Source organism: Montipora foliosa, chromosome 3 (assembly GCF_036669935.1).
Source record: "Montipora foliosa isolate CH-2021 chromosome 3, ASM3666993v2, whole genome shotgun sequence".
Lineage (NCBI taxonomy): Eukaryota > Metazoa > Cnidaria > Anthozoa > Scleractinia > Acroporidae > Montipora > Montipora foliosa.
This window is the reverse complement of record NC_090871.1, coordinates 2,375,816-2,388,315: the sequence shown is the minus strand read 5'-3', so window position 1 is coordinate 2,388,315 and position 12,500 is coordinate 2,375,816. Positions and strand designations below refer to the sequence as shown.

Below are 12,500 nucleotides of genomic sequence, written 5' to 3'. Positions count from 1 at the left end.
CCTTCCTGAATGGGGGAAGGGGGATGTGGTATAAGTTACGATCTTGTAACACGATGATTCTGACCATTCGCTAAGTGTTCCAACGTGTGTGTCGACCTAAGATGCAACAAAGTGCGGTTATTTTCGCAATAAAGTAAAGGGGCAGGAGCTTCTGCAGTAGACTCGGTAGTTCTGAGTTTGAGGCCTTAAAACTAAAAGGCAATATAAAATACAAAAAAGTAAAACTTTATTCAAATAATTCAATCTAATTAGCTTTAACATGGTATATAGTTTGACCCTATACAAAAACAGCGGCGCGACTATTACATTTTTCCGCGGACACCTCATTTTCCTTTACCGAGACCTTAAAGGGGTGTCTAAAACACCCGCGTGGTATGTTATCCACGCCATACTGTTGAGGCCTAGCAAAACCGAAACAGCTGTCCATGGCTGCTACGGGTGAAATAGTTGTGCGCATGCGTAATGTCTTGGCTAGACTGGGCTGGTGCTAGTGTGTGTCACCTTGCTTTTTTTCTTTTGTTTTTACTGCATTGGCATTTTTCCCTGATTTGCATTTATTTTTTAGGTAAAATTACATTTCACAACAATTGCAGTGGCTAACGCTTCAGAAGAGACAGCCTGTTGCGTTAATTTCTCATATTTCAAAATCTTGATCTTTTTCTTCGGAAAATTGTAGTAAGCCACCTCAACTCAACAGTAAGGTTCAGCACATGAGGAACGGGCCTCTATCACGTCGTGTTTACTGGCCGACCTATTTTTAAACTACCTTTTCCGCAAAAAAACAAAGGTACGACGTAAATCAGTTTCTTGTGATTGGTCATCGGGCTCCTGTGGGAGTCTTATTCGCGAGCAATTCCATCTAAAAATAAATCGATCTGTGAAAACGCCGTGACAGGAATATAGGGCTGTTGTTCGCTCTCCTAGTCATGGGCTCCTGGGAGAGATCATATCTATTTATCTACCGTTTATTTGCCTCCATCACAATAATTGATGATTCTTGCGAATTGCAAAACGGCCAGCGGTCCATATATAAATAAGTAGATAAGTAAATAAAAGTAATAAATGATATTATGAATTAAATTAAAGGCAGTTTGTGAATGCCGTCAGAGAAGAGGCATTAACTGTCTCAATTGGTAAAGCGTTCCACTTGATTATTGTTCTTGGAAAGTAGGAGAATTTATAATAATCAGTAAAAGATACCTCTCAAACACTGTGTTTACGTGACACGGCAACCCTAACCTTTCTCTCCCCCATAAACGACAAAGAGGGCAGGGAAGAGAAACCCTGGGAACGAGGTACCAGCTCTGCAGAAGAGGACATTCAAGATGGCAGCAGTGTCGGATGTAGTGTAAGGCACAAGTACCTGTGTTTTTCTGTTTTGTCGTCGAATGTTTGTCGTTCCAGTCCAAATATTTCTCATCAGACTAACCACGACACTATCTTCTGTATATTCTCGTATTTCTTTTCTGATAGGCGTCCCAAAACACAGCGCGGAAAGCGTGCTGTGGAACATCGCGAGCCAAAGAATGTCGAAAACGCGAAAACTGCACTGTTTCTCCGAGGCGGCAAAACCAGTGAAGTGGTAACTAATGCCTTAAAAGACCTTGTAAGTACCAGGGCTAAGAAAACGTTGTGGTTTAAGCGTGAAGTAACTGGTCTGACACCTGGTTTTAATTCAAAACTCAATGGAAAGCTATTAAAGTACACGATTTTGTAACACGTGGATGTATCCACGTTACTACTAAGGGTTTCATGTCATTCACGTTTTGTATGAATTGAATGCAGGTGCAAACATCTATTTCACTAACGTGACCTCTAGTGTTTTTTAAAGAAAACAAGAGTAAATTTTGAGCCTTATTTATTACCCTCTTGTTCCTTTTGTAATAATTAGTTTTGGATCGTTCCTTCAATTTTGTACTTTTATGAGTTAGTAGGTCCACATCAGCTCATAGCTGCTGTAATTAGACTTACATAACAAATAAAGTACGTATGCACTGTACAATGTACATGTATGTATCATTCAACTCTGGGGGGATTTTTTTTTTGCACTTGCATTGCTGGAAGAACATCGTTTGACCCCTATAGATGGTTTGCAACCATTCTCTAGAGATAGATAACAATGATTTAAATAAGTTATTGCTGGTGGAAAAACTAAAGGAGCTGATCAGAAACCACCTATTAATGGTGGACAGTCTTGGCTTTCCGTAGTTGAACAATGTGTTCTTCATCCACCACGTGTCTGTCTTCTTGTTGTTACGAAGCACCTGTTGGTGCCATCATGAGTGTTTTATGAAGCACTAGTACTATGTCTGTCAAAACTTTGGTTACTGACAGTTTCTCGGAGGAAAAATGGTGACCTTAAAACTGGCTGTTGATTCTTAAGTACTTTCCTGGCCATGTTTGAACCACTTTCTGATCATTATAAATTGGGTACTCATGCATGCGCACTGCTCCAGTTCAAAATTTTGGTGTGTGCTTTAGTCAGATTTAAGTCTGGTTATAGTGGTTGTGTAATTTCATTTAACCCATTGAATAAAATCGTCTGGCATTAGACAGTAAGCCAGTGACACATGGTTCATCATTTTTTGATCAACAAATGTTGCAGCTGTTGTTCAACCAATGTTGAACAGTGTGTCATGCCATGTTGGATACTGAAATATGCCATTCAACTCGTTGAACGTTGTTGAAAGATGTTGAACAAAAATAGAGACCAACTCTATTCTGTTCAACACGTGTGCAACATGGTTCAACATTTGTTGAGCAACAATTTTATTGTTGCAGGATGTTGAACCATGTGTCATAGGCTTTATAGTTGCATAACCTGGCATTCTGGACAGTAAAAAAGTGTGTTTTCATGCATTATGGAGGCAGTGTGGCTAAGTGGTTAGGGCGCTTGCCTTGAGATCCAGAGATCCCGGGTGCCAGTTGGGATTTTTAACAGTTGTTGTTGTTGTGTTCTATTGTTTCGTTGATTGTTTCATTGGCCCTGAAAAGCCCCTATGGGGAGCGGTCAATTAAGTATGTATTGTATTATTACTACTGTTGTCACAATTCTCACTGTAACAGTTGTTTTTTTTGTCCTTGTTTATGGCATGCCTTCATAAACTATGAAAACTCTCTAATTTGAAGCACTTGTATTTTTAGTGCTTATTGAAGAAGCCTAATGCAGTCATGTTTCAAAGGTAAGCTACGTCTGTAACATCCCTGGTGAAACAGTTGTGCAGTTCTGTGAGAATCAAAACAAGAGCACAGGCAAGAGGAGTGTGGATTTCCTGCTTCCCATGTCCTTTAGCCAGGCATTTTTTGGCATGCGGATGCTTTTTCAAGTTCAACATTCATAATGGACTGTAATGGGCTACCATTTTGAAAGCACACAGCTGGTAGAGGGTTGGAAACATTTCATACTGTCCTCCTCTCACTGAGTGCAATTTTTTGACTTGTCCCACTCCTCTGTTAGTCTCACCATCCAAGATGTTGGCCGATAATAATTACCAAAACAAAAATACATCTACTTTGCAGGCTACATATCCTTTACTTTTCAAATCAGACCTCTTGGATTCTGCATTTCTGGTAGTTTACACCTGCCCGGTGCTGCCCTGCCCCTCTTAGTCTCATGGCATGTTCATTTCCTGTGGTACTACCATTTGCATTCACCCTTGAAGCATGGTGAATTTTGGGTGGAGTTTAATTTTCCAAACATTAAGGGTTTGTCCGGTTATGTGTCACTTTTGACCAATGAAATGTTGGTGGTTATGACGTGAAATTGACAATGTTTTTGGAGGCATACCAGCATGTTTTGTTCACATGCTCTTGTTTAAGTTTTCAGGTTTTCCATAAGAACCGATATTTTTATGAATCTGCTGCGGAGTCTTGAAGAGTTGTAAACATCTATCTCCCATGAATTTCTAAAGACATGATACAATAATATACTTTACCAAAATGACCAAGGTGAGCATGTTATGTTGAAAAATGATCCCATGTGCCTCAGAATTGCAGTTCCTTCCTCAAAACGTATCGTATTGTACTGTAACTGCCAGTGTTTCATTGGTCAAAGGTGACACATAACTGGACAAACTGTTGATGTTTGAAAAGTAAAACTTCCTGCAAAATTAGTCACGCTTCAAGGATGGACGCAAATGGTAGTATTTTCTCCTGGACTGCAACCCTGTTTTTATAACCGCAAGAACTCTGAAAGAGTGTACAAGTGTCATGCATCACCTTTTGAGTTTGGATGGATATGCAAATGTAAATTGAAGCAAAGTTAATACCAATTTTTTTGTTGTCCTTAAAAACAGGAAAAATGTCTTGAGGCCATTTGAGGATCAGACATCACTTGTAAGTTGTTACTCATGGATTTGTGTTGAATGTATTTTTCAGCTGTCTATAAGAGACAAGAATTTCTTACATTGTCGAGATAAGTGCTAGGATCACTGCTAGTGATGTTCAGTTACTTTTTTGAATGTATAACTGTAGATGATACAAGTATTTTTGGGACCTTTAACTTATAGTGGAGTCTGAAGAATGGTATGGTACAGTTAATTGAGAAATACATGTAATAATAACAAGTGACAATGATAATGAACTTTATTTCAGTGTCAAGAAATTAAATCAGAGCAACACATCTATATTTAGGCAGAGGTTGGTTTTGGAGAAGAGGGGAAAACCAGAGCACCCAGAGAAAAACCTATCTTAGCAGGGTAGAGAGTCAACAAACTCAACCCACTGATGTCATACCTGGGCCTTATTGGTGGGAGACAAGGGCTTTCATCATTGCACCATCACTGCTCCCTTAACAGTTAATTGACAAATGACATTTTGTCACTGTTCCTTTTGTAATAGTCAACATGTCGAGGTCTTGTGAATTTCTTTTGAATTTCAGGAATTCTTCAGTGTAAAAAATGATGCATCTTTATTTCATTTTGGATCACATTCCAAGAAAAGACCTCACAATCTTGTAATAGGTAAGTGGTTCATTTAATTATCCCTTTGCATGACCGTGTCATGTGACCTTGTCAGTCATTAAAAATGGCAAAGCTTGCCATCCAGCAGCTGTTAAAATCCATAATAATATTATAAATCTCAGTAATTTTTAAGCCTTAAGTAGTCCTCTAAGGCCCAAGGGAGCCCCCGTTGACGAGTAAAATCTATATGTGGCACTATTAGGGCTTAACTGTAAATCTCTTGCATAACGTCAGTGGTCTCCAAATTGACATTCTCACTAATTTCATCACGCTCTTTTCATTTCTGGCCCCAATTGTTCAAATGATGAAAAGCGCTATCCACCAGATGAACCACTGTCTAGTGGATAAGTAATGGCAAAACCAGTTGTGCTATCGAATGGTTAGCGTTATCCATCTTTTGAACAACTGGGGCTTGGCATCTGATTTCTGCCACAATCATTTTTTATGATTGACAAGGTCATGTGACATTGTCATACAATGGGCCTATTTCCCATTCTATGTGACAGACTGATAAAGCTTCTCACTTAATTATGTCATATGAAATAATAGTTCTTTTCACTTGGTAGGTCGCTTCTATGATGGTCACGTCTTGGATATGATTGAGTTAGGAGTTGAGAAATTTAGACCAATGAAGGATATAAAGGTAATACAGTACAAATTAAAGAGATGCAGATATTAACAATGAATCTGACATTCTAGGAGAAACATCCTATTTCTCCTAATTTGTACCTATGGCCTTCTGTAAACTACCAGTACAGCTTTAGTTCAGATCCCCTGAGTTACACATGTACAAGTGACTATTGAGAGAAAGGCCTAGAGGGAAAACTCTTTGCATGTACCAGTACACCGGTAGATAAGACACACTTGTGGAAAAGCCACACCCTGAGTTTAGAAGGTCATGATTTGGGGAAAAAAAGATTCTGATGAAAATTCATACCTGAGGTACAGTATTTCATTCTGTCAACTTACAAGCTTAAAGTAAACTCCGAATCACCTTAGATCGATCATTCAATTTGCAGGCCAAATAAAGAACAAATACAGAAGCCCCCTCAAATTGTATATACCAGTAAAGAATATGTCAACTTTTTTGTGAACTTTCTCCCCAGCATTTTACCAATGAAAGCCTTTTAGTCAGTAACAGTGGAAGCTCCTTGAAAGCTTGTTTGTTGTTCATTTACTTTTCTTAGTAACCAGGCATTTTGTTACTGGAAAGTAAACTAGTCTTGTTCACAAAGAAAACCGAAAAAAGTGAACAAGCGTTCTATAAGTGTTTACGGTATTTTATGACACACTGATGGAATAAGCTACAAGCTAGTTTTTGTTGAACCTTGATAAAAACCCTCAGGAAGGATGGACAGGATGTTATTCTCGCAGTATTATTATAGTGAAAGAGATGGTAAAATGTTAACCCCAGTAAACACAGTAAGGGGTTACGTTGTTTAAATACAGCTTAAATGTGAATAAGAGTGTTGCAATTGCCACAACAGGGATCTGGGTAATGACAATTATATTTCCTTTGAAAGTGATGAGTCAATGACATAAAAAAGTCATGTTAAATTTTGTCTTGATAGTTTTTGCCTCAACTTTTATGGAAATAGTTATTTTGTTTTCCCTTTCTCTTTTAGACAACCAAATGTGCAATGGGCACGAAACCTTGTTTGTTATTTTCTGGTCAAGAATTTGAAAATGATTTAGCGCACAAGAGACTAAAGAACATTTTGATTGGTAAGTTGTCTTGGGTTATTAAGAAATCCTGATGAACATATTTGACTCCTATGGCCCTGCCGACACTAGTCTTTCATGGTAAAACTACTAAGAAAATCCTTGAATGAGGGCCATAAGCATTAAGACACACAGGGGAAAAAAGCTGTATAGTCCAGCAAGGACCATGCACTGTGGCAGTCCGTGCTGCTCTCGGTCTACAAGCCATTACCCCAGACCAAGTATTTTCTCATCTGGCCCTTCCATTCAGTTAATAAGTGCATAATATTGGATGGCAATTTAGAATTGACTCCTACAGTACTGTGCAAAAGTAATGAGAGCGAATTTTGTTGAAATTCATGCTTTGTTCTCATCAAAATTTCGCACATTTGACATGCGAAATTTCATAAGACTGTGCGACCCCTGCAGGAAGATGTGTCTGATGACATCCTTCAAAGAGAAAAATATTAATTTAACCTTCTTAGTTATAAGATACTGTAATAAATTATTATTATTCCGTAAGCAGGCATTGGATATGAAATGATAAATAGTAGAGTTGGCTATAACCAGGCTCATATCCAACGAGCACGCACAAGGCTGCTGCCTAAGAAAATTTTCCGGGAGCCCTTCGTTGCTTCCAACATTAAAAGTTAGTAGCCCGAGTCATTTTTTCAAGAGCCCAGAATTAATTAATTAAAAGTGAGGATGAATCACCTTATGACAAGTTAAGTGCCCGTTCGGGCTACTCGTTCAGAAATTTGCAATTGGTCGCCCGCGCTCGCAAGTAAGGCGCCCCAGGCGACCGTTAGGCAGCAGCCTTGACGCATGTTATAATAAGGTAAGGTCTGCTTATGAGCCAGTGGCCCAACACGCCGAAGCTTATCCCCGGTTTCCGTAGCATGAAGCAAGTACTATGGGATGCTAGTCCATCAAAGGCCTACCCCCAGCATTAAATTTGCTGGTACCCATTTAATATACACCTGGGTGGAGAGGCACTGTGAGAGTAAAGTGTCTTGCCCAAGAACATGATTGTAACATAATGTGCCCAGCCAGGGCCCAAACCTGGATCACTTGATCTGGAGTCAAGCACACTAACCATGAGGCCACTGCGCCTCCCAAATGGAATGATAATATTATTTCATCATTAAATTTGTATTTAATTGTATATGCATGGAAATTAAAGCCAATTAGTTTCCAGCTTGGCAACAGTTGATGCAATCAGTTTCCATGTTAGGTTTTACAGTCTGTGAGCTGATAACCGAGACTGAGTGAACCAATCAGAAAGCTTGAAATGCAATATATAAGATGGAAAAGTTAATAATAATAATTATTACTATAAGAATATTAATATTATAATTCTTTTATGGTACATTGAATACTTTTTTGGAGCATTTGTGCCCTACAACATAAAATTCTTACCATACCACCTACTGTGTCACCTCTTTTAATATCGAAGATATTTACAGAGGCCCTGTCATTCAGAAAGTCAGGTTACAGGGATTGGAGCATGTGCTGCAATTTACTTCTGTGGATGGAAAAATTTTTCTGAGAAGCTACAGGTAATATCAACATTAAGAATGTTTAATTACATATAGCTAAACAAAAAAATCAGTTTTTAAAACTAATGAAAAGCAGTTTGGCCAGTTTAGTTTCTGAGCACTGGGATTGCACAAAAACAAATTCAGCAATAAAATTATTTTTGCACTCAATTGAAGTGTCTTGTAATGGAGGGGACATAGTTTTTCTCTTTTGTCTATGTGGCTAATGCACCAGTTGAGGTTAAGCAAGTTTATCAAAATTAGCAAACTGTAGGCTGGCTAGTAAATTTGCATCTTTGTGGTATTCTGGTCATTTTCAGAGTTTCATTAAAGAAATCAGGTAGTCGGACACCAAGAGTTGAGGTTGAAGAGATGGGACCCATGCTGGACTTGGTAATGCGCAGGACACATCTTGCATCTGATGATTTAATGAAGGCTGCCACAAAGACTCCGAAGGCATTGAAGGTAATAAAAATTAATAACACTTGTGTGGTGATAAAAAAAATTGTGACCATGAAAAATATTTTGATACTGTATGTCGAAAGCTCTGAAATCTCTGATTGAGATCCTTGAAACGTGATTCTCAAAAAAAGTCAAGGATCAAGTTTAGAGTCAAGACTGTCAACTTACTTTTGCACGGTACCGTAGGTGTTTAAAGTCCCATCGTACTTGTTTTTGGTGTGACTAACCTCTAACTAGCAAAGGAATAGTTTCCCATCATTTCAATGATTTCGTATTGTTATAGATAAAATAGTAATAGTAATAATAATAGTAATAATAACGATAATGATTACAATAGTCAGCATCGTTTTCTGTTGTAAAAAGAGCCCTTTGCTTTAATGAATAAAGGTGACAATCTGTACTATAGGACAAACAGCGTATGCAAACTTTGTGTTTGCTTTCAGGTTTCAAATGAAACTGACTTTTTCACTTGAAAGTATTGCCTCCTTCAAGTTTGAAAATTATTCTACTTCATGTAACTTAATGTAGAAAGTTAAAGGCACTTTTGAACAATTTTGTAGGAATCTGTACTAACCAGTTTATCACATATTTCATCTTTGTAGCCTAAGACGGTGAAAAATGTATCTCGTGATGCTTTTGGAACAAAGCAGGGACGAGTTCACATGAAACGACAGGACTATTCTCAACTTCAAACCAGGAAAATGAAGGGACTAAAAAGGAAGCTGAACACTAAAGAATCACAAAAGGCTAAAAAGATCAAAAAGAAGAAACAAGTGTGAATTTAAATTTTCAAGTCAGACAAAGATAATAATAAAAGTTATTATTGTTAATATCTTCATGATTAATTTTGTCTGTTAGAAATTTATTAAATAAAAAGCTTGATGTTTCAACCATACAAAACTTCTGGTTCTTTTACACATTTAATAAAAGAACTTTGTGATGCAATCTTCAATCCTACAGCATCTGGCAAACTGACCAACTTTTTCATGTTGAATCTGTTTGTAAAACCTGATCAAACTTCTCCCATTCAAGTTACAGGTAATAATAATTATTGTTAAAACAGGCCTTCTGATAGGGTGCGATTAAAAAATGCAAATTATGCGATTTTTTCAGGGCAGATTGTGCGATTAGAAAGGCCAATTATGCGATAAATAATGTAAATTATGCGATTTTTTTCTCAGCAATTTTGAGCTTGTTTTATAAGGTTTCACGTTAAGAAAAACACTTTTTTGCTGCCCTAAAGCCATTTTGAACACAAAGGAACAGTAATTATGTATCTCGATCGACATTAGTTGGGATAAATAAAAAAGATGAGGTCTTCTGCACTACCGGTGCACCACGTTAAAAGTTGAAAGGACACAGCTAACATGCCAAATGAATGATCAAGGTGCTTGTCAACCACGAACTTCCGAAGATGGTCAATCACAATAGGGCCATGCCCCCATTTATACGAGAGAAAATAAGCCGCGGCTTTCTCAGGCCGCGGCTTACAGAAGACTCGAATGTTCACCCCGTATAAATGGTACAAAATCTAAGTTCACGTCTTTTTCAAGCCGCGGCTTATATTGACTGGGAATACATATTCGTATAAATAGTTCTTTTTGCGTATTTTGTACACCGTGGCCAGAGTAAGCCGCGGCTTATTTTCTCTCGTATAAAAGGCCCTAATGTTGCACGACGAGAAAAACATCAGTCCATCATCCACGTTGGAGCGTACCTGTGAGGTACTTTCTTGCTCGATCGTGAGCTGTCAGATTGGGCGGAAGGTGGGAACTTCCTTCTTCGTCGAAGAAAAAGCGAGCGTTTTCACAACAAACTTATCCATGAGTAAGTTTTTATCAGTTTTCAACGAAAGAAACTACATTTTGCCGAAAAACTTACAACTTCGCTTATTTTCACGAATCTCTTCTCTAAAAGAAGGCAACTGTGTCAGTTCAGTGGTGTGTATATGATGGCGTGTTTGTGTTGCACCAATAGAAGGAGACTCGTACCAGGTCCGCGACATGAAAAATAAAGCCTTGAACTTCGAATGTTTACGAAATCGAAGGCGACCAAGGTTTTTTAGCCTTTTTCCCAGATAAATCATCTTAAAAATGGCGTATTTATGCAGGAATTTCTAAGAAACGTGTTGATTTATGTTTCGTTTTATGAATTTTGTGCGTCCTTTTGTGAATTATGCGATTTTTCGTAAATTGTGCGATCGGATGCGATTTGAGGTCGATTGTGCGAAATCGCACCATCGCGTAATATCAGAAGGCCTGTTAAAATACCCAACATCACTGGAACTGTTTGTGAACCTCCTTTAACAAGTTAAATACCATTGTCAAGATAGCAATGAATTATAATTATTAATTATTATTAACTTTGCATCATTCCAAAATGCATTGTCAATCCCCACACATGATTGGGTCCATATGGACGCCTTTCCAACACCGTCCTCCATATGCTCTGTGTTTTTTGGGCCACCCACATTAAACACTTAATGACTAGTCCCTCGGGAAACAGTTCATTTTGTTTCCCGAGAATCTCAATGTTTCCCCAAGGCACAGCCGATTCGAGGGAAACAAAATGAACTGTTTCCCGAGGGACCATTCATTAAGTTATATAGCACAAAAAGAAAAATGTGCAACGGTAGTTGTCGGTCAACATTCGCTGGTAACAGTGCACTATTACCCTTTGACGTCATAGATTTTGCGCTGTTGCGTGCTAAGAGACTTTTGGCAGGAAACAGTTTTATTGTTAGATGTCAAGTGAACTCTAAGTAACCACTGAGAGTGCGTGCTGCTGGGAAAAAAAACTCTGTTACCGGTATATAACAATACGAGTTGTTGCAGCACCAATTAACTTTCAGTGTTGAGTAGGATTTTTTTTTCTAATTTGTTTAATTAATAGATTGTTTTATCCAGAGGTGATGAAAATGATACTCTTTTCAGCCAACTTCAATCTCCCAGTTTTTGCCAAAGCCAACATGAAAGCTTTCGTGGCTGCTCCTAAGCCAAGAAGATTTCTGAGATCCTGCTCTAGCATGGTGGGTTTGACATGACCTAAAATGAAAAATTCAAAGCAATTTTTCATACTTCAATTTTTAATGAGTCTTCGTTCTCATTTCATGGCAAAATGTCAGTGGGCTTGAACAATTAAAGTACTGTACATTGTGCAAGGGAAGGTAACTTAAGCAATTTGACCAAATTTGTATCCAAGCCACAGATGCACTGTGCTGTTCTGACTTGTGTATTGTTATGAAGGGAAATTAAATACATTTTCAAAAAACAAATGAACGTGTTACCTTCTGTGTTACTCAATAAAAATGTATTTAATGTGGTAAGGAGTTGATTGATGCTGTCCAAACTGAACTGGCTAGCCACATATACTGGCAATGTGCCGTATTCTTGTTGATTCAGCAGCTTTACAAACAATTGCCTTGTGTCAATGTCTTGCTGAGAAACAGGAGGCAGTGTGATGTCATCTGCAGATATATAATTTAATGCTTGAGACAGCATTCATTGCCTATCTATAATATGAAATATCTTTCAAAAAATCACCTATGTGTACGCATTGACATAAGCATAAACAAGCCTAAGTTTATTCACACTCGTAAAAAGTGCCATTTGGAAGCTTAGTGATATCGAGAATATTACTAGTTGACAGAGCAAGATTGGACACTAGTCACCTAAATTTCTGCTGAAAGAAAAAAGCTGTTGTTTCCTGGTTACAGTAAAGAAAGGTTACAGAAGCCTAAACATAGCATAAATGGAAATGATTCTTTTTACTTTGTTTGGTAACTCCCAATTCACATTGTTCTTGATTACTCTTGTTTCACAGTGTAGCCCGCCCCTCA

At 38.1% G+C, this 12,500-nt stretch overlaps 2 protein-coding genes across 2 annotated transcripts in view; one reads left to right on the top strand and one right to left on the bottom strand.

Annotated features, from left to right (window-relative positions):
- Positions 1-1,281: 1,281 nt before the first annotated feature.
- LOC137996449 (ribosome production factor 2 homolog) lies at positions 1,282-9,496 on the top strand. The gene is made up of 10 exons (XM_068841870.1): positions 1,282-1,348; positions 1,474-1,606; positions 3,145-3,182; positions 4,296-4,335; positions 4,880-4,961; positions 5,528-5,604; positions 6,587-6,686; positions 8,119-8,221; positions 8,521-8,665; positions 9,265-9,496. The coding sequence occupies exons 1-10, from the start codon at positions 1,326-1,328 to the stop codon at positions 9,439-9,441; spliced, it is 918 nt and encodes a 305-aa protein (XP_068697971.1). The 5' UTR covers positions 1,282-1,325; the 3' UTR covers positions 9,442-9,496.
- Positions 9,497-9,501: 5 nt separating this feature from the next.
- LOC137996448 (spindle and kinetochore-associated protein 3-like) overlaps positions 9,502-12,500 on the bottom strand; it is an 8,678-nt gene continuing 5,679 nt past the window's right edge. The window contains exons 6-7 of the mRNA XM_068841869.1: positions 11,949-12,128; positions 9,502-11,706 (exon numbers count right to left, since the gene is read on the bottom strand). Of these exons, the coding sequence (XP_068697970.1) occupies positions 11,561-11,706; positions 11,949-12,128 (326 nt within the window). The 3' untranslated portion in view covers positions 9,502-11,560. The remainder of the gene's footprint in view (positions 11,707-11,948; positions 12,129-12,500) is intronic.